Source organism: Vulpes vulpes, chromosome 12, assembly GCF_048418805.1.
Source record: "Vulpes vulpes isolate BD-2025 chromosome 12, VulVul3, whole genome shotgun sequence".
Lineage (NCBI taxonomy): Eukaryota > Metazoa > Chordata > Mammalia > Carnivora > Canidae > Vulpes > Vulpes vulpes.
In genome coordinates this window covers 134,099,003-134,115,710 of record NC_132791.1, presented here as the reverse complement: position 1 = coordinate 134,115,710, position 16,708 = coordinate 134,099,003, and the positions used below count along the sequence as shown (strand labels likewise).

The window sequence follows — 16,708 nt, the reverse complement described above, 5'->3', positions numbered from 1 at the left end:
CTTTAATTCCACCTACAAGTGAGATCATGAGGTATGTGTCTGTCTCTGGCTGACTTATTTCACTTAGCATTCTAGCTCCATCCATGTCATTGCCAATGGCAAGATTTCATTCTTTGTCATGACTAATATTCTGAGTACACACACAGACACACACACACACACACACACACACACACACACCGTGTCTTCTTTATCTATTCATCAATGGATGGACACCCCCCTGCTTCCATAATTTGGCTATTTCCCATAATGCTGCTATAAGCATCAGGCTACATGTATCCCTTTGAATTTGTATTTTTTTATCGTTTGGGTAAATACCCAGTAGTGCAATTGCTGGGTCGTAGGGTAGCTCTACTTTAACTTCTTGAGAACCCTCCACACTGTTCTCCAAGAGTGGCTGTGCCAGTTTGCATTCCCACCAACAGTCCCCTTTCTCCAGACTCTCACCAACACCTGCTGTTCCCTGACCTGTTGATACCTATACACTGTCCTAAATTCATTGACTGTTCACCTTTTTCCACATTGACAAAATGAGCAAATGCACATGATCTGATTTCGTTTTGTTTTTTGTTTGCTTGGTCGGGGTTTTTTCAGGTGTACATCTTGAGTTTCTACCAATGTATACTCTTGTGTAAACACCATCCAGGTAAAGACATAAAATATATTTACGGCACCCCAGAAGTTTCCAATGTCTTCTGAGTAGAGGCCTCTTCTAGAAACAAGCACTGTTCTTACTGTCAGCATGGCTCCTTTTTTTTTTTAACAGCTTATGATCTACTGTGAATTGCATAAGGCAATATAAAATCATTTATGTAGTATAATCGCAACCATGTAGGAAAATACTAGGGAGGAAGTGGTTAAGATGTTAATACTGGTTTCTGCTGAGTGATAGGAATAAGACTGATTATGCTTGCCTACCTGGAATTTTCTGTATGCTCTACAGTGAAAATTGAAACTAAGCTTTAAAAATATTAAAAGAAAAAAGGGGGCCACCTGTGTGGCTCAGTGGTTGAACCTCTGCCTTTGGCTCAGGCCGTGATTCCGGGGTCCTGATATCAAGTCCCACATTGGGCTCCCCACAAGGAGCCTGCTTCTCCCTCTGCCTATGTCTCGCCTCTCTGTGTGTCTCATGAATAAATAAATAAAATCTTTTAAAAACAAGTAAATAAAATTTAAAAATTAAAAGACATACAGAAATAGAGAAGAGGAGGTAGTATCAAGCATTTGGTCACCAAGTTGGGTAGTCTCCAAAAACTAGTTTACAGTAAAGTGGCCAGTAAGTCTGGAGACCACACATGTAAAGGAATCTGTTTCTTCATCTCCAGGGTTGATTCCAGGTCTCCCATCCCAGGTGACAAGCCCCACCCGAAGGTCCTGCAGCCTGGCTGGGCACCCTGGCACTCATCTTCCTGGCCACCCGTGCTCCCCCCTGGTCCTGCTCCTCATTCACTGAAGGGTGGCACCTGGTTTGCCAGGTTTCCGCCCTCGGCTCCCTAACCAGAGACCTTTCTCTCCATTCCATGCTGGTCCCACCTCTGCGCTTACCTCTTCTGAAATTCTAGAATTCGAGCCCCCTGTTCTGCCTGCAAATTTGTCTCTCCGGCTGTTATTTCTCTGCTGTTCTTGGGTCTGTAAGACAATCAAGTGCCTTAACCGGCCATGATCCCTGTCCAGCTTAGAGCCCGCGGTCATTTCAGCCACTGTCTGGCCGGTGTCCTGTTCCAGTTGTCCCCCACACGTTGCTAACTGTGGCCACTTCTGCTGCCTCTTACCGCTCAGCTGCCCAAGGAACCCCAGAGGCCCTGCCCAGAAATCCTTTCCCCTAGCCCACCTCCTTTCAGTTCTCTAAGGTGACTTTTCCAAACTGTCCTTGCCTTCCTCAGGCCGCCTCCACCCTACTACCCCAGTACGAAGCCTTCTCCCCTTCCAGGGGCCGGATCACCAGGTGAGGGCTCCCTTGAGACAGTGGCACTGAGGCACAAAAGCCTGCATATTTTGTCCTCCCTCCTGATGGTCCTGTCGGAAGCTGGTCTGGCGCCCCGGCCTTGGTCCCCAGCCCGGCGCCTTCTTGGGATCCAGCATTGCTCCCTCACCTCCCATTTCACCTGCTCCTTCTCAGCCACATCCCCCTATCTTTAAAAGAAGTCCTCTGGACCCCCACCTCCCTCCAGCTGCCGCCCTACCTCCCTGTGCCCATTCACAGCCTCGCTGCCTGCACTCACCATCCACCTGCCTACACATGCCTGCTCCTCTGAAGCTGCTGCCATCAGACTACCAACAGCTACCCGGTTGCCAGTACAGAGGCTATTTCTGAGTCCTTAACTTGCCACCCCATTCTTGAAATAGTCTTTGCTTGGCTTCTGTGATCTCACATCTGCTTACGCTTCTATTGCTGGCTTCTAACTAAATTCATTCCCTGGCTCTTTGTTGAGGAAGAAGCTCTAAGCCCACCCCCCCCCCCCCCCCCCGCCACCCTCCCCCCACCCCAGTCCTCGGTCTTTCTCCTAGGCCTGCACCAATGGACCACTGTCATGGAAATCAAATGGCTGAAGCCAACCCTTTCTTCCATTCTGACATTGCCTTTTAACGGTGTCTTAATACCATTGACGGGCCAGCTAGAAATGCCATCTAATGTCAAGCCCAGCATTTGAGCAGAATTGCCCTGACACCTTTCCTGGCTGATTAACTGTCTTTCAGATTATAGATTTGTCTTCCAGATGATAGATTTGTCACACTAAATGCTAACCCCAAGCTTGTTGCATCTTGTGTCTTGGCCTGCCCTTGGGCCTTTTCACCATTTAGCTCTCTGGACAAGAGTCATTTTGTTTTTATTTTTTTTTAAGATGCATTTATTTATTTTAGAGAGAAAGAGAGAGCATGCAGGGAGAGGGGCAGAGGGGGAGAGAGGATCCTTAAGCTGACTCCTGCTGAGTGTGGAACCTGATGCAGAACTTGATCCCACAACCCCTGAGATCATGACCTGAGCTGAAATCAAGAGTTGGACGCTTAACCCACTGAGCCACCTGGGCACACCAGAAGTCATTTTAATTTTAGACTAAATTAGATATAATCAGTAAATTAAAATCAACTTTTTTTAAAAAAAGATCCTATCTTCTAAAACCGTGTAACTCCTAGCATGTAGTCCAGAGCCAAGTAATGAAGTTTACCCAGTCCTTGCGTTGGAGTTTGAGCTTCGGGGTCAGGGAGCACCTGCAATCCAAGCTCTTCCACCTACAAAGTGACATTGGATGAGTGGCTTCTCCCTCTGGTCTCAGCCTTCCCACCCGTGAAACAGGCCTATGTCTCAGGGAGAGGATTAGGGAGCTAACCTCCATGCTGGCCACTCCGACCCTAACCAATCACATTCACCATTGGCCATTTCTCACTGCAGAGAGATTCACTTAAGGGGATTGAAGGTGAGAGGATTCCGCGACCTGAGGTTCAGACAGCATGTAACTCTGAAGGAGGTGAGGACTGCTTGCAGCTTCTCTTGCTCCCAACAGTTGGCCCTGTTTCCAGACTCTCGCCAGCTTCCTCTCTATAAGCCCAACCCTGGAAAATAGGAAACAAACCAGGTTTTTGGACCCCATTCTAGTGGAGGCACAAACACAATTGTTAGTCACAGGTATGCCCACTGGTTGTTTTTGTTTTAAGATTTTATTTATTTGTGGGAGACCCAGAGACAGAGGCAGAGACACAGAGGGAGAAGCAGGCTCCCCGCTTCTCCCAGGACCCTGGACCCTGGGATCCCAGGACCCTGGGATCAGAACCTGAGCTGAAGGCAGACCCTCAACCACTGAGCCCCCCCTAGGCGCCCCGATCTACTGGTTTTCTACTCATGACAAGTGTTACCTGGATGTTGAATAACGCTGAATCTCAGGCAATCCCACAAGAAGCATGAATTACTAAATTGTGGCTGGCCCAAGGAAGGGAAAAGAAAACTAAAATTTTAGGGTGCCCGTTCAAAGTGCCCTTCGTACTGCTGGCGGTTCTCCCATACTCCATCTCATTTAATTTCTCAACAACATCGTAGGGAGCTTCTACGTAGAGAGATGGTGTCCTGCTTGATGCCTTTTGTGGAACCTACCTCCTATTGTTCATAGGTGTTCATAGGTCTATAGATGTTTACATCTATAGAAAGGGAATCTGAGGAAAGCAAAGTATTCTGTGAGTGGTTCCAAAGCCTCCTGCAGGTGTGGTTTCCTCGTCTGGGTCTTGATGGAACTCTGCACACCTGCTGCACACCGTGTAGCACCCCCTCCCCTCAGACTCTCTTTGGCGTCCATGGCGCACCATGGTCTCACCACCCTGGCTTCTCTCCCTCCTCCAGGGGCTCTTCCCCAAACATGGCACCTGGCGACAGCTGCTCAGCTGATGAGTCTCACACCCCTACCTCCAGCCCTGAGCCCTCTTCTCTCTTCAGGATCCTGTCCCATGGAGCCATAAGAGCGGGACATTGGTGTTCAGTGTTAGTGTGGCCCAGGTCACTTCCCAGCCAACTCACAGCACATCACCTGCTTCCCAGATCAGGTCCCCTGCTCCGCCAGTGGACTCCTCACCCTTTTGCCCTGTGGGGTGTCCCTTTGTCTCCTCCTGCTGCCCCAGACCTGCTCCCAGGAATCATGTAGCTGTGCGATTCTGTCCTCCTCTGCCCTCCACTGCCCCTGACTTAGTCCCAGCCTGGCCACTCCAGTCCTCTCCAGGATGGCTCCACTTCCTCCCTCCCTCTCTCCTCTCTGAGGCAAGTCACCTTTTTAAAATGCAAATCCGATTGCTACCATCGCACCCTTCTCCCTATAAAACCATTAACCCTCAATTGTATGCTTTGAAAGGGTGAATGTTACAGTGTATGAATTATATCTCAACAGACAAAAGCCAGGTTGAGAAAGTCTCACTCCACCTGGTCTGACCTCCACACCCCTCCTCACATCCCCTCCCCAGCCTCTAGCCTCTGTTTCTTAGCTTTGCCTTCTCTCCAAGCTCTGAGCTCTCTGCTCTTACCCCTAAACTCTGCACTGTTTGTGCTGTTTATTCTTTGCAGGAGGCCATTGGCCCACCAGGCTCCGGTTATCCTCCCCCTGGCCCCACCTCTGATCCCTGTCCTGGCCCTCTGGGTCTCAGCTGGAGGTGATGCTTCTCCCTGAGGCCTTCCCTGATCACCGAGCTGGGAGTCACGTGTTCCTCAGGCACCTTGTACTTAGTCTTGGGTATTTGTGACTGATCAGAGACACAGAGACATGCTGTCTGCCCTCCTAGAGCTTCGAATCTAAGAAGCAAGGAAGGCAGACATTAAACTGTGAATTATAGTCAATAAATTCATTGCAGGGAAGCCTGAGAGGGGGTGAAGGAATATTTGACCTCAGCAAAGGGATCGGGAAGACTTCCCTGAGGAGGTGACACTGGAGCACAGCTTTCAAGGGGAAGAGCTGGCCAAGCAATGAGTGGGGGGTGGAATGTTCCATGCAGAGGAACCCATGAGACAGAAGGGAGCCTGGGGGTTGGGGGTGTCTCAGGAATCACATCTCACAGCAGCATGTGTTTGCTACAACGTAACTTTGACCCTTTTCCCTCTGAGCAGCCCAGCCTGGTTCCCTCCCTTTGGGTAGGAAGCTCCCTGGTAATTACAGAGGACTCCAGCCACCAGGCTGGGAGGGAGCCCACACTGCCCTACAGAGGGGTGCAGGTCAAGGGGTCCCCACGGTCCCCAGCACCTTACTGCTGTGCATGTGAGCCGCTTTGCAAGCAGATCCTGCAGCTCTGGGGGTGGAAACACACAGTGCCCCCTGCGCCCTGCCCGCATCACGTCCACCTGCAGAATGAAGGGTGGTGGTTGTTTGAAGTCTCCTCCGGAGTCCTGGGCTGGCTGAGGTAAGCAGGCCACTGGGGCTGCACCCGTATGTGGCATGCAGGGAGGTGGCGCCACTCCGTGGTTAAGTGGGTGGCCCGCAACCGGCTTGGTTCAAAGCCCATCTTGGCTACTAACTAGGTAGTCCTGTGACCTTTGGCGAGTTACTTCATCTCTCTCTGCTTCCATGTCCTTGCTTTGCAGTGTCAATAAAAACAGCTCTTAAGCCTGTTGTGATGGCAGGTGAATGATTGATTGGGGCCGGTGAATGCAGCTCTCCAGGTCACACGGGCCCGGCCTGTGTCACTGGCCCAGGCAGGCCTCGGATCATTTGACCATCACTCTTTCAGGCGGCTCTGCTGCTTCGTTTTTATAGTACTTGTAGCAGATGTGAGCATGTGTGTGTATGTGTGAGCACACGCATATACAGTGTATCGCTCTTAGTACCATGTGCAGTAACCCTGCCTGTGCATTTACTGTTTATCCCACCAGAATGCTATGTCCCTGGGAGTCGGGGACCCACACCTGACCCTCGCTTATGCATCCCCAATATCTGCAACAGGACACAGCACCTAGTAACTTTTTGTGGCTCACAGGTGGACAAACAGCATTGCTCATGACTCACGGAAGACATCGCTGGTCCCCACCCAGTATCCATCCTGACCCTGCTTTAGTTGTGCGCGTCAGTAGAAAATACACCGTCGGGGATCCCTGGGTGCCTCAGCGGTTTAGCGCCTGCCTTTGGCCCAGGGCGCGATCCTGGAGTCCGGGGATCGAGTCCCATGTCGGGCTCCTGGCATGGAGCCTGCTTATCCCTCCTCCTGTGTCTCTGCTTCTCTCTCTCTCTCTATCATAAATAAATAAATAAATAAATAAATAAATAAATAAATAAATCTAGAAAGAAAGAGAAAGAAAGAAAGAAAGAAAGAAGAAAGAAAGAAAGAAAGAAAGAAAGAAAGAAAGAAAGAAAGAAAGAAAGAAAGAAAAAGAAAATACACCATCCCAGATCCCTCACAGCCAAGGGTCCTGGTGTTACGTGCATCGCACCAGTGAGACACGCTCCAAGATCTGCCAAGGACAGGTGCTTCCATCGAGGCCCTAGCCTCCCTGTCTCCCCTTTCCCTCCTTCCTGCCCACCCCACAGGTTAGCAGCAGAGTGGCCAGAAAGGTAACAAACACAAGGACAGAAGTGAGAGCAGCCAGATACCGTGACCTACCCAGTGGAATGACTGCACCACAAATTCTCTTATTATTTGGGATAATTCAGTCTTTATTGGAAGAGTCAGGCCCCAGCACTCAGCCTTCCAATCTTTGCAGCCAGGGTCATTCTCAATGACCAGCTGGGGTGGAGTAAGGTCCACACAACAGGGCCTTCTGATGAGGGTGGGGGAACATTTCACCTCCTTTCCTGCTCTGGAGGCCAGCTGGCAGTGTTCCCCAGCACGGATGTGATCAAGGGCATCTCTTTGGCTCTCTCCTCATAGTGCGATTGGGCAAGCAGCTAGGGGCTTCACATCATCCACATCCACTTGGTTCCCGAGTGCAGACATTTCAAATAGTAGGGATTATGTGTCCCGTTATTTCCTGCGTAATAAATACAAGTATGTAGTTTTTGCCACACTTTGCCAGGCGTCCTATGGCCATTGTGGATACAGAGATGAGCGAGTGGAATGCTGGAAGCCGAATGCCCAAGTTCCCGCTGAACTTAGGCTCCCAAGAGGCAGGAAGAGAGAGACCCAATTCTGGTGGTCTCTCCACTGTCTTCATCCCACTCTTCTTTACCCCAACCCCATTTCGGTGGCCTCACTTGACATACTCATTCACCAGCTTTTTGGTTGTTTTTTTGGTTTTTTATTTTATTTTAAGTGTTTGCCACATGCCTGGACTATCCAGGACTCAGGTGGCCTACCTGTTTGTATTTTGAACGCCTCATCTTTGGTTTTCGAGATCATTCGGGTTTCAAACTTTGCTTTCTTTACAAGTAAACCTCCGTGTGTTCTTGCTGATCCCTCACAAAGTGGCTGTTGTTCCAATATCGTAAAGTCCCAAAGATCAACAATATCTGTGCGGTTTACCTGAACTCAGCTGCACGGGCTGGGCGCATTACCCTGCCATCAGTGGCTGGGTGTTAGAGTCAAGCCTAAATGAGAGATCCCCTCATTCGGCTCCAGGGTACATCCAGATTGGAATTTGGGACAGTAGTAAAATGCTTCAGACAAGACATAAACTTAGCCCCAAGGGTCGCAGCTTTAGGAAGTGCTGCTGTGGGAACACAGGTGTAACAGTTGAGATAGAGCATTGAGACAGAACTACATTACATTATCACCTTGGCGATTTTACTTTTGGGGGTCTTTAAATTACCCGTGTGTGTGTGTGTGTGTGTGTGTGTGTGTACTATTTTCAGGGCAGAGGATTGGGCCATTTTGATACTGATGGGAAATATAGCTCCTTTCTCCAAAATAATACATATCTGAGCTTGCACACAGGTGCCAACACACACAGAATATTTAGACACCACCTCTGTAGTTCTGCAGATCCAGCTTAAGAATCAACTTGTGATTTGCCATTAAGGTGGAAGAGTCTCTATACCATAATCTGGTCCTTTATCACATACTGTTTTCATTTCCCTGTTCACGTGTATGTGTTTTAGCCCATTGAGTGGGCGGCTCCCTGCAAAGACATACATGTCTTTATTATCTTCAGTGATACATGTTTGTAGGGACCCCGGTCGTGGGAAGTATTTGACAGTTGAGTCCTTTGAAGTCACAATATCCCAGCTATCACCCCACGTCCCTCCAAAACAAAAGAGGTCACCACCAGAGGACTTGGAGCCTACACTCATGTGTTATTTACTCTCTAGATTTTTGGCCCAGGCATTTTCTACTTACTCATGCAAGTACCCAGCCTTGGATTGGGAGAGAACGACAGAGTGCCTCGTGAAAAGCCTTACACTGCACACATGAGTCCCTAACTATTCCTAAAGGAATGTAGTCTATTATCTTTGAAGCACGTGGTCTGTAGGCCTCCCACAGCCCCCACGCTTGCCTGTAATCAGAGCCCCTACTTGTGCTACCCCATGGATTTTCTCTCAAACTGCACTCCTTTCCTGGCACGTGCTTGTGGACAAAATGTAGAACAGAATTTAACCCAATACTGATAAAATAGCAGCCATGTGGTTTTTCCTTTTAAAAAAGATTGTACTTATTCATGAGAGACACACAGAGAGAGGCAGAGACACAGGCAGAGTGAGAAGCAGGCTTCCTGCCAGGGGCCCGATACAGGACTCAGTCCCAGGACCCCAAGGTCACGCTCTCAGCTGAAGGCAGACGCTCAACCACGGAGCCTGCCAGGCATTCCTTCCTTATATTTTCTGATCCTTCCCTCCACCTGTACCTCTGGAGGAACCACCTTTGATTGTAACCTCTTTAGAATTTGGGCAGGTTCTCCTCCCCCGCCATGCCAACTCTGTAGGCGATTACAGCCACCTGGTGGCAGTATGGGGGAATGGCAGATGGATGCCCCCCTCCAAATCTGGGGAGAGGAAGCCTCTCTAGCGTTAGGTCTTGGTTCTGAGGAGAGCCAGCCAGGAGCCAGACCTCCTACTGCTTGGCCTCACCTTGCCTCCAGGACACAAGGCCCCATCCACTCATTATTAGGGACACATGGATTCACTCAACATTTGAGGTCATTCTATCAAAGTTTATTGAGGAGCTACCATGCGCCCAACACTGGGAAGATGACCATGAACAAGGTGGACCTGGCCTTTGCCCTCGTGAGCTTCCAGCCTAGCAGCTGACCAGCCAACCACATCTAGGATCTTAAAATTTCCATTGTAAGAAGTGCTTTGAAATAAGGGTGATGCTAAGAGACCATCTCATGGAAAGTCTTGCTTTCTACACCAAGATAGCAGAAAAGCTTGCCAGAGGAAGAAACCTGCAGGGTCAGCTAGGGGGTCGATGGGAGGAAGAGTGTGGGGGCAGAGGGAACAGTGTGTGGGGGTCCTGAGGCAGGAGGACATTCCATGGGCGGCAGGGACATGGAACAGAACAGAGTAATGCGAGGCGGGCCCAGGCTGGTTCACACAGCGTCTTCGGACTGACAGGGCTTTATTGCCAAAGCACCTGGAAGCCACTGAGGAATCTGAAGGAGCAGAGGCAGATGCCCAGGTTTGGTTCTCAGAGCTCAGCTGTCCTGCTGCATGTGGGGGCAGGAGTTGGGGGCTGGTTAGGACATCAGTACAGCAGTCTGGACAAGGGGGACAGTGGCTGGGAGGAAGAGGGTGGACCCCTGGGGCATTTAGGGGCTAGGATCTACTTGGAGGGTGACCAGGGTGCAAGGAGCAGGAGGCACTGAGGCGGGAGACTCTGGGGGAGGGGAGCAGGTTTGGGCTGACCCTGGAGGCTGGCGCCAGAGCAGCAGCATTGCTTGGGTTCTCGAGTCGTGTCGGTGCAACTGAGCCAACAAGAGGCACATGAATCCACCGCAGGGTTGACTACACATCAGAAAGCTTCATCACTCACGGCCTCTTGGAGGACGGGACGAGGGGCAGCCCTGGGTCTCAGTGTGTTTGGAAAGTGCTGAGGCAGGTACCTGCCTCCACCTCCGGGCAGCCCCTCGGCCAGCCCCTCTGAAAATGCCCAGGCCTATGAGCCTGGCCCTGAGCCTCTGTGGCCCGTCAGGACATTCACCTGTCATTCTCATCCCCCTTCCCAAGGTTCAAGGGGACAAATCTGGCCGCTGCCTTCCACGCGGTTGTCTTTTGATCACCAGTTTTCTGACCCAGTGAGCTTCTCTCTTTACATCACCCGTCGAGCCCCCTGTGGAGTTGCTATCTTGCAAGTGGACCCTGTTTTCCTCACCTTCCCTAAGGGGCACAGGCCCATCGTGAATATGTGCTACCATCTGCCTCCATTTTGATTCCCTATCCAAAGGCCCTTTCCCTATTCTCGTCTTCCATGGAGTCCGTATCCATCCACCTCTTTGCCTCAGAAAAGCCAGAAGATTTAGCTGTGGGCTACTGGGGGGCAGCCTGGCTAGCCGTTGCTCAGCTGGTGGCCCTCCCAGCCTCCTCCCTACCCCTTCCCTGCCACCACAGAGCTCTGCTAACTCCCTTCCCGAGACACTAAGGGCAGAAGAAACTGCGAACACAACAGGCTGGCAGTGTCCTGTTGTGCAATGAGACGAGGACAGCGAGGTCCTCTCTGCACTGAAAGAACATGAACTTTGGATTTGGATTCGAGTTTGCATCCTGGCCGCTAACTTGTGTGCTTCTGTGCTACTAAATATTGTTGAGTTTAGGTAGCTCCCCTCTTACTTGCTGGAGGCGACGCTGCCAGGGTCACCCATTGCTTACTAACCCCCAATAGGGAAAAAAAAAATCTAAGCTTCAAAAGACTCATGTATAAAATCATGGGGATGGTGCCCATCTTAGAGTAGTCATATTAAAAAGGATGTATGAGGCATGTGGCCTTAATGACCTAGTAACTGTTCACTTTCTTTCTTCCCTTTGGGGTTTCAACTATCAAGCACTCTTCAGGAGGCGAGTCAGCCAGTTTTGTAAGGCCAGCAATAGACATTTCCTGTTCCTGTCTGTGTAAATCACATCTTCCTGACGCACTGCCACAAAACTCCTTCCATCCCTCATCCCTGGGTAGGACTTCTTCTCTGACTGTCTTAAAGTTCTTCTTAAGCTCTGGCTGGCTGTCTCCCTCCTCCAAGATACTTCTCGTTTCACTCCTGAGAATTAAGTAACGTGCTTCCAACATTCTCCCTAACTCTCTCTGAGCAAATCACAGTGGGCCTAGGAAAAAAGATGTGCACGCTTCAGAAGGACGCAAGAGCCACCGGCCAGTTCCCAGCATGGAATGGAGGTCTCAGCCAGCACTGCTCGCCACCCCCCAATCCCAGCTCTCTTCCTGCAGGGGCACAGAAATAGCAAACTCAAAACATGTTTTGAGTCTACATAAGCAGTCGTCTCATCCCCTATAGCTCCGTGAGGTCATCATTGAAGTAGAGCAGTATGGCAGGTGTGTAGAGTGTTCCGTCCATATTGAGGTAATCAAATTCTTCATCCTCATCCCGGATCCCATTCTCTTCCAGGGTATAATCCATGTTCAGTTTCTTCCCTTCGTATTTCCATGTATAGCTGGCAGCATGTGCGTTATAAGGGAGATACCGGTGGAGGATTTCCCACATTGATTCCAGGGCCCCCACCTGCAGAACATGAAAGCACCCCATCCCCCAGGATTTCGGATGGGACACGTGCATGCATCGTGTGCATGTCCCACGCTGAGGCCAGGAGCCCAAAAGATGACAGTGCCGAGAACAGAGAGCCTCTCTTTGGCAGATAGCATTTCTAAGCACTTCTCTGGTCCCCAAATGAAGCTGGGGCTCCAGCACGCAGTGAATGACCCCGAAGTGTCACCTGTCTCTAGGGCAGCCACTTTTAACAAACAGATGGCCCTAAAGGGTCAGAGTCAGTGCCCCCTCCCGTCATCCCTTCAACACAGTTTATTAATAAGAGAGTCCGGCTGCAACTGCTCTCCAAAAGACAGCCTGGAAGTGCTTCCAAGCCACCACCGTGGCTAAGGTGCATGAAGGAGTCTCGGGTATCCTGTGATCCGGCCACTACTAGGATCCCAAACCTGGAGACCGCTCTCCAGGTGGTCCGCCCTCCTCGGTCGCCCCTAAAGATGGGAGGGAAGGGATCCTGCTCCCATTGGCTACGGGGAGACCCAACGGCCCGAAGATCTCCTGGCAGACTTGTTGGGATCCCCAGTTCCCTCCAACCTGCCCGCAGGCGCCCGTTCTCACCTCCAGCGTGTGCTCCTGCGACGTGAGCGTGTTAATGATGCGGATGCTCCGGGTCTTGGCCGACAGCCGCCCCACCTCGTAGCGCGTCCCCTGCCACCAGGGCTTCCCGAAATCGTTGGCCCAGTCGGAACGGGGCAGCTGAGGCGGGACGTGCAGAAAGCGGCCGCGGGGGGTGCGGTATCTCAGCGTTCCGGTCAGCGGATCTACGTGCTTGCGGATCTTTAAAGAGGGTTGGGGAGGGGGTTGCAGGGGGAGGGGCAAGTCAGCACCTCCGACTCCCGCCACCCCCGCTTCTCCCCCCACCCCACCCTCAACCCGCGGTCCGGCAGGTCTCACGTCTCTGGTCTTCGGGTCAAACCAGTGACTGATGTCCTGGCCCGCAACTTCTATGATGGGTTTTAGCAGCAGGTCCCCTGGGGAAGGAGCAGCCGCCGTCAGGGTTGGCTGCCCAAGCCCGCCCCCGCTCCCATGCACGCTCTGCCCCTGGTCCAGAGCGCGGCCCTCACCCTTGTGCTCCTGAGCCAACGGCGTCAGGTCGTACACGGATCCCTGGTAAGACACCCACAGGTCTTCCGGCAGGTTGTGTTCGGCCACCTCGGCCGGCGTAAAATAGCGACGCTGGAAAAACTCAAAGTCCGGCCCGTTCACGAGGCCCCGGCGCTGCATGGCTCTTGCACTGTCGGCCATCAGCTTCTCTGGTTGCTTCGTCGCCCCTCAGCACGCCCTCACTCACTCACTCATTCACTCCCTGCGCGGCATCTTTCCTCCTAGCGAGCGCGTTGCTCCGCTGACATGGAAACCATTGTCCCTTCCCGGCCACCGTCCACGGAAATCAAACACTCGGGACGAGGGGCTGTCCGTGCTCACGGGAAACGTAGTCTGAATCTAGCTTTCAAGAAACTGAGTTGCGTCCTGCAGAGGTTTGGGGGCGGGGGGAAGCGAAAGCTCCGTGTTCAGAGTGGTCTGGGCTGGAGGGGATATTTAGGGCAGACTGTGTCGCGAGGCAGAAAAGCAAAGGACGATGGGGTGCAAAGCGATGACGAGAAAAGATCGTCTCGCTACATGCCAGGATCTCTGAAGGATTCGTATGAAACTAAGGAGGGAAAACTTCTCGCGATATCTTAAGGCATCCGGCGCCGTAGGCCGCAGTGAGCCACAGTGCCGGAGCAGTAGGAGAAACTCGCGAGATCTCTGCAGTTGCCCAGGAGACAGGAGGAGGAGGGGAGGTGATCTCGCGAAAGAAAAGAGGTCGGGAGCACTCGCGAGATCTCGGACCACCGGACTCAAAAGGTTCTTAGGAAGTTGAAGGGCCCGGAGCCGGCCCCGGGGCAAATGGCCGGAGCTGGACCAGCCATGCTGCTACGAGAAGAGAATGGCTGTTGCAGCCGGCGTCAAAGCAGCTCCAGCGCCGGGGTTAGCGCGGGCTCGGGTTCTGGGATCGAGGGCCAGCCGGGGAGCAAGATGGGGGGGACGGAGGGGGAACTGCAGCTCCCGGCAGCCCCCGGGCTCCGTGTGAGCGCCCCGCGGGCTGTCGGGAGCTGTGGTTCCGCGGGAGGGCGGCCGCCGGGGCTGCGCCGTCTCAGCGCGTGTCCCGCCCCGCGCAGGACTCAGACGGGGAGCGCGAGGACTCGCCGGCCGCGCGGGCCCGGCAGCAGCTGGAGGCGCTGCTCAACAAGACTATGCGCATTCGCATGACAGACGGACGGACCCTGGTCGGCTGCTTCCTCTGCACCGACCGCGACTGCAATGTCATACTGGGCTCGGCGCAGGAGTTCCTCAAGCCGTCGGGTCAGTGCCCGAGGACATCCTCCCGGGACTGCGGCAGAGTCCCCCGGTGTTCTGGGGCGGGACCGGCTGTGGCCCGCCTCCCTGATGCTCTGACCTCTTCTTTGCAGATTCCTTCTCCGCGGGGGAGCCCCGCGTCCTGGGCCTGGCCATGGTACCCGGCCACCACATCGTCTCTATTGAAGTGCAGAGGGAGAGCCTGGCGGGGCCTCCCTATCTCTGACCACGATCGCGCGTGCTTTGCACACCATTAAACCTGTAACGAAGTGCCTGGTGTCCGAGTGTGGCTGGGATGTCGGGAGCACTCTCAACTTTCCTTTGCCTACCTGCCCGTGTGGGGCAGCCAGAGGCTCCCTCCGGTTCGGGGGTGGGGATGCACTAAGGACCGGCAGGCCCCAGGGTGGGCCCCTCCATCTTCCCTCCCACGCTGCTGCTCCAGAATTGTGGCTGGAGGGGGTGTCATCCTACTCCGGAAGGCCCATTGTTTCCCTCCCCGGCCTGGCAACACCGAGTTCCTCCAAGCTGGGGTCAGAGAACGGGCTCGGGTCCCCAAGGGGGAGCAGGGCAGGCGACAGAGGCCTCTATTGAGGGGGAGGTGACTCTAGGGTCAGGGACAGAGCTCTGGGGTCTAGCCAGGAAGAACGGGCGAACGCGATAAGGGAAGGCGGGGAGGCTGAAGGATGCGCTCTGGAGCCCCCGCCCCCCATCCCCTGTTGTTTCCTGCCTATGGGCACCAGGCAGGAATGACAGGACGTGTGCCATCCCTCTGTTCACAGGATCCCGGGAACGCATTCAGTTCACTCTTTATTTGATGCGTGGTCACTCCTTCCCCTCCAACCTGGCCCCCCCCAGCCCGTAAATACTAGAGGCGCTGCACCAGAAGAGGACACGAAGCTGAGTGGTCCGAACGATGGGGGCGGGGGAAGGGAAGGGTGGAGTGGTGGAGTGTGTGTAGGGTCCAGCCCAGATGTTCAGGATTCGGATCTAGGTAGCAGGAGGAACGTGGGTTTTCCAGGGTGTGGCGGATTTCCGCCAGCTTTGGGTCCGTAGATGCTCAGCGGTTCTTCGAAGGGATGCTGGGCCCCGGCTTAGGCTGGGGTGGGGGTGGGGTAGGTCGGGCGACCCCGGGCTTCAAGTTCTCGGGCCCACTGAGAGACGAGGGGGGGGGGGGGCGGTCGTCGGGGTGGCTCTTGACTCGAGAGGATCCTCAGACCCAGACCTTTCCTGACGTGGGGCCGGCCTGGGTGCCCGGCGAGGCCCGGGTCTGCCGCGGCTGCGGGGCGCGCCGGCGCCGGTACAGGGCTCGGCTGTAGGGCACGAGGCAGTCGGCCAGGCGGAGGCGCAGGCACAGGCGGCGGTAGCTGGCCAGGGCCAGCACGAGCAGCGGCACGAGGAGCAGGAATCCGGTGACCAGCAGGGCCGTGAAGCCCGGGTCCCGCAGGTGCGCGGTGCAGGGGGGCGCCTGGGAGCGCAGGAACTGCAGGAGGAGACGAGGCGTCGGGCCCTGGCCCGCGGACCCCTGCGCCCCCCGCCCCACGAGGGCCCGCGTGCTCACCTGGGAGTGGCAGAGGAAGCCGAAACCTAGCATGGTGACGGCGGGCAGCAGGATGGTCCCCAGCACCAGCGCCAGCAACAGGAGGTTGAAGGCGGCCACCAGCAGATTCTGGGCCGTGACCAGCACCGCGCAGGCCCAGCAGTCCAGGGGGTCCCGGGGCTCCGGGCCACCGCCGGGAGCCGGGCGCTGCGCCCCGGGGACCTCCGCCATGGCCGGCCTGGCTCCCGCCCGCCGGGGCCGCAGCCCTTATAGCGCTCCTTCCTGCCCCTCCCCCGGCCCAGCCTCTCCCCACCCCCCCTTATCCTGGAATGCGGCGCCGGGATTAGGCACCCCCCCACCCCAGACCGAGAAGCGGACCGGCGCTCTGGACATTCCACAGGCGCCTGGGGAGGGGCTCGGCCGCCGGGGTCGGCGCAGTTGGCCCCAAACCCCCCCCTCCCCCCGCCGCGGCGCGCCCCGCCAGCACGAGCACGTTGTCAAAACCAAATGTTTTTCTCTGATTTTATTTTTAATATTAATATTCTCACACAAAAATCACCGAAAATAGGGATAGGGTTGGGAAGACCCCTCTGCCCCTTGGGCAGAGAGACAGTGCAGTGCGAGGGGCGGGACTGTAAACCCCCCACCCGACCGCAGCCCCAGCTTGGGAGAAAAAACCACCGACGAAACAAAAATCAAGCCCCAGAGAAACTCATCCCGGGGTGTCCCTG

The 16,708-nt window shown here is 54.2% G+C and overlaps 3 protein-coding genes across 6 annotated transcripts; 1 reads left to right on the top strand and 2 right to left on the bottom strand.

The window, feature by feature from the left end:
- Nucleotides 1–2,820: 2,820 nt before the first annotated feature.
- On the bottom strand, nucleotides 2,821–13,748 carry CYB5D1 (cytochrome b5 domain containing 1). Of its 4 annotated transcripts, XM_072730278.1 has the most exons (5): nucleotides 13,165–13,499; nucleotides 12,995–13,071; nucleotides 12,659–12,877; nucleotides 3,435–3,552; nucleotides 2,821–3,231 (listed from the first exon to the last, which is right to left on the bottom strand). In XM_072730278.1, the coding sequence occupies exons 1-4, from the start codon at nucleotides 13,343–13,345 to the stop codon at nucleotides 3,442–3,444; spliced, it is 588 nt and encodes a 195-aa protein (XP_072586379.1). In that variant the 5' UTR covers nucleotides 13,346–13,499; the 3' UTR covers nucleotides 2,821–3,231; nucleotides 3,435–3,441. The 4 variants fall into 4 exon arrangements, with proteins under 4 accessions (XP_072586379.1, XP_025861208.1, XP_025861209.1 ...); XM_026005423.2 differs by lacking the exon at nucleotides 2,821–3,231 and having other exon boundaries at nucleotides 3,331–3,552; XM_026005424.2 differs by lacking the exons at nucleotides 2,821–3,231; nucleotides 3,435–3,552 and adding an exon at nucleotides 7,271–7,429.
- A 31-nt stretch (nucleotides 13,749–13,779) lies between these two features.
- On the top strand, nucleotides 13,780–14,710 carry NAA38 (N-alpha-acetyltransferase 38, NatC auxiliary subunit). The gene is made up of 3 exons (XM_026005425.2): nucleotides 13,780–14,071; nucleotides 14,263–14,446; nucleotides 14,554–14,710. The coding sequence occupies exons 1-3, from the start codon at nucleotides 13,991–13,993 to the stop codon at nucleotides 14,664–14,666; spliced, it is 378 nt and encodes a 125-aa protein (XP_025861210.1). The 5' UTR covers nucleotides 13,780–13,990; the 3' UTR covers nucleotides 14,667–14,710.
- A 795-nt stretch (nucleotides 14,711–15,505) lies between these two features.
- On the bottom strand, nucleotides 15,506–16,244 carry TMEM88 (transmembrane protein 88). The gene is made up of 2 exons (XM_025989540.2): nucleotides 15,999–16,244; nucleotides 15,506–15,920 (listed from the first exon to the last, which is right to left on the bottom strand). Exons 1-2 carry the CDS (start codon nucleotides 16,206–16,208, stop codon nucleotides 15,651–15,653), a joined length of 480 nt encoding a protein of 159 aa, XP_025845325.2. The 5' UTR covers nucleotides 16,209–16,244; the 3' UTR covers nucleotides 15,506–15,650.
- Between the last annotated feature and the right edge of the window lie 464 nt (nucleotides 16,245–16,708).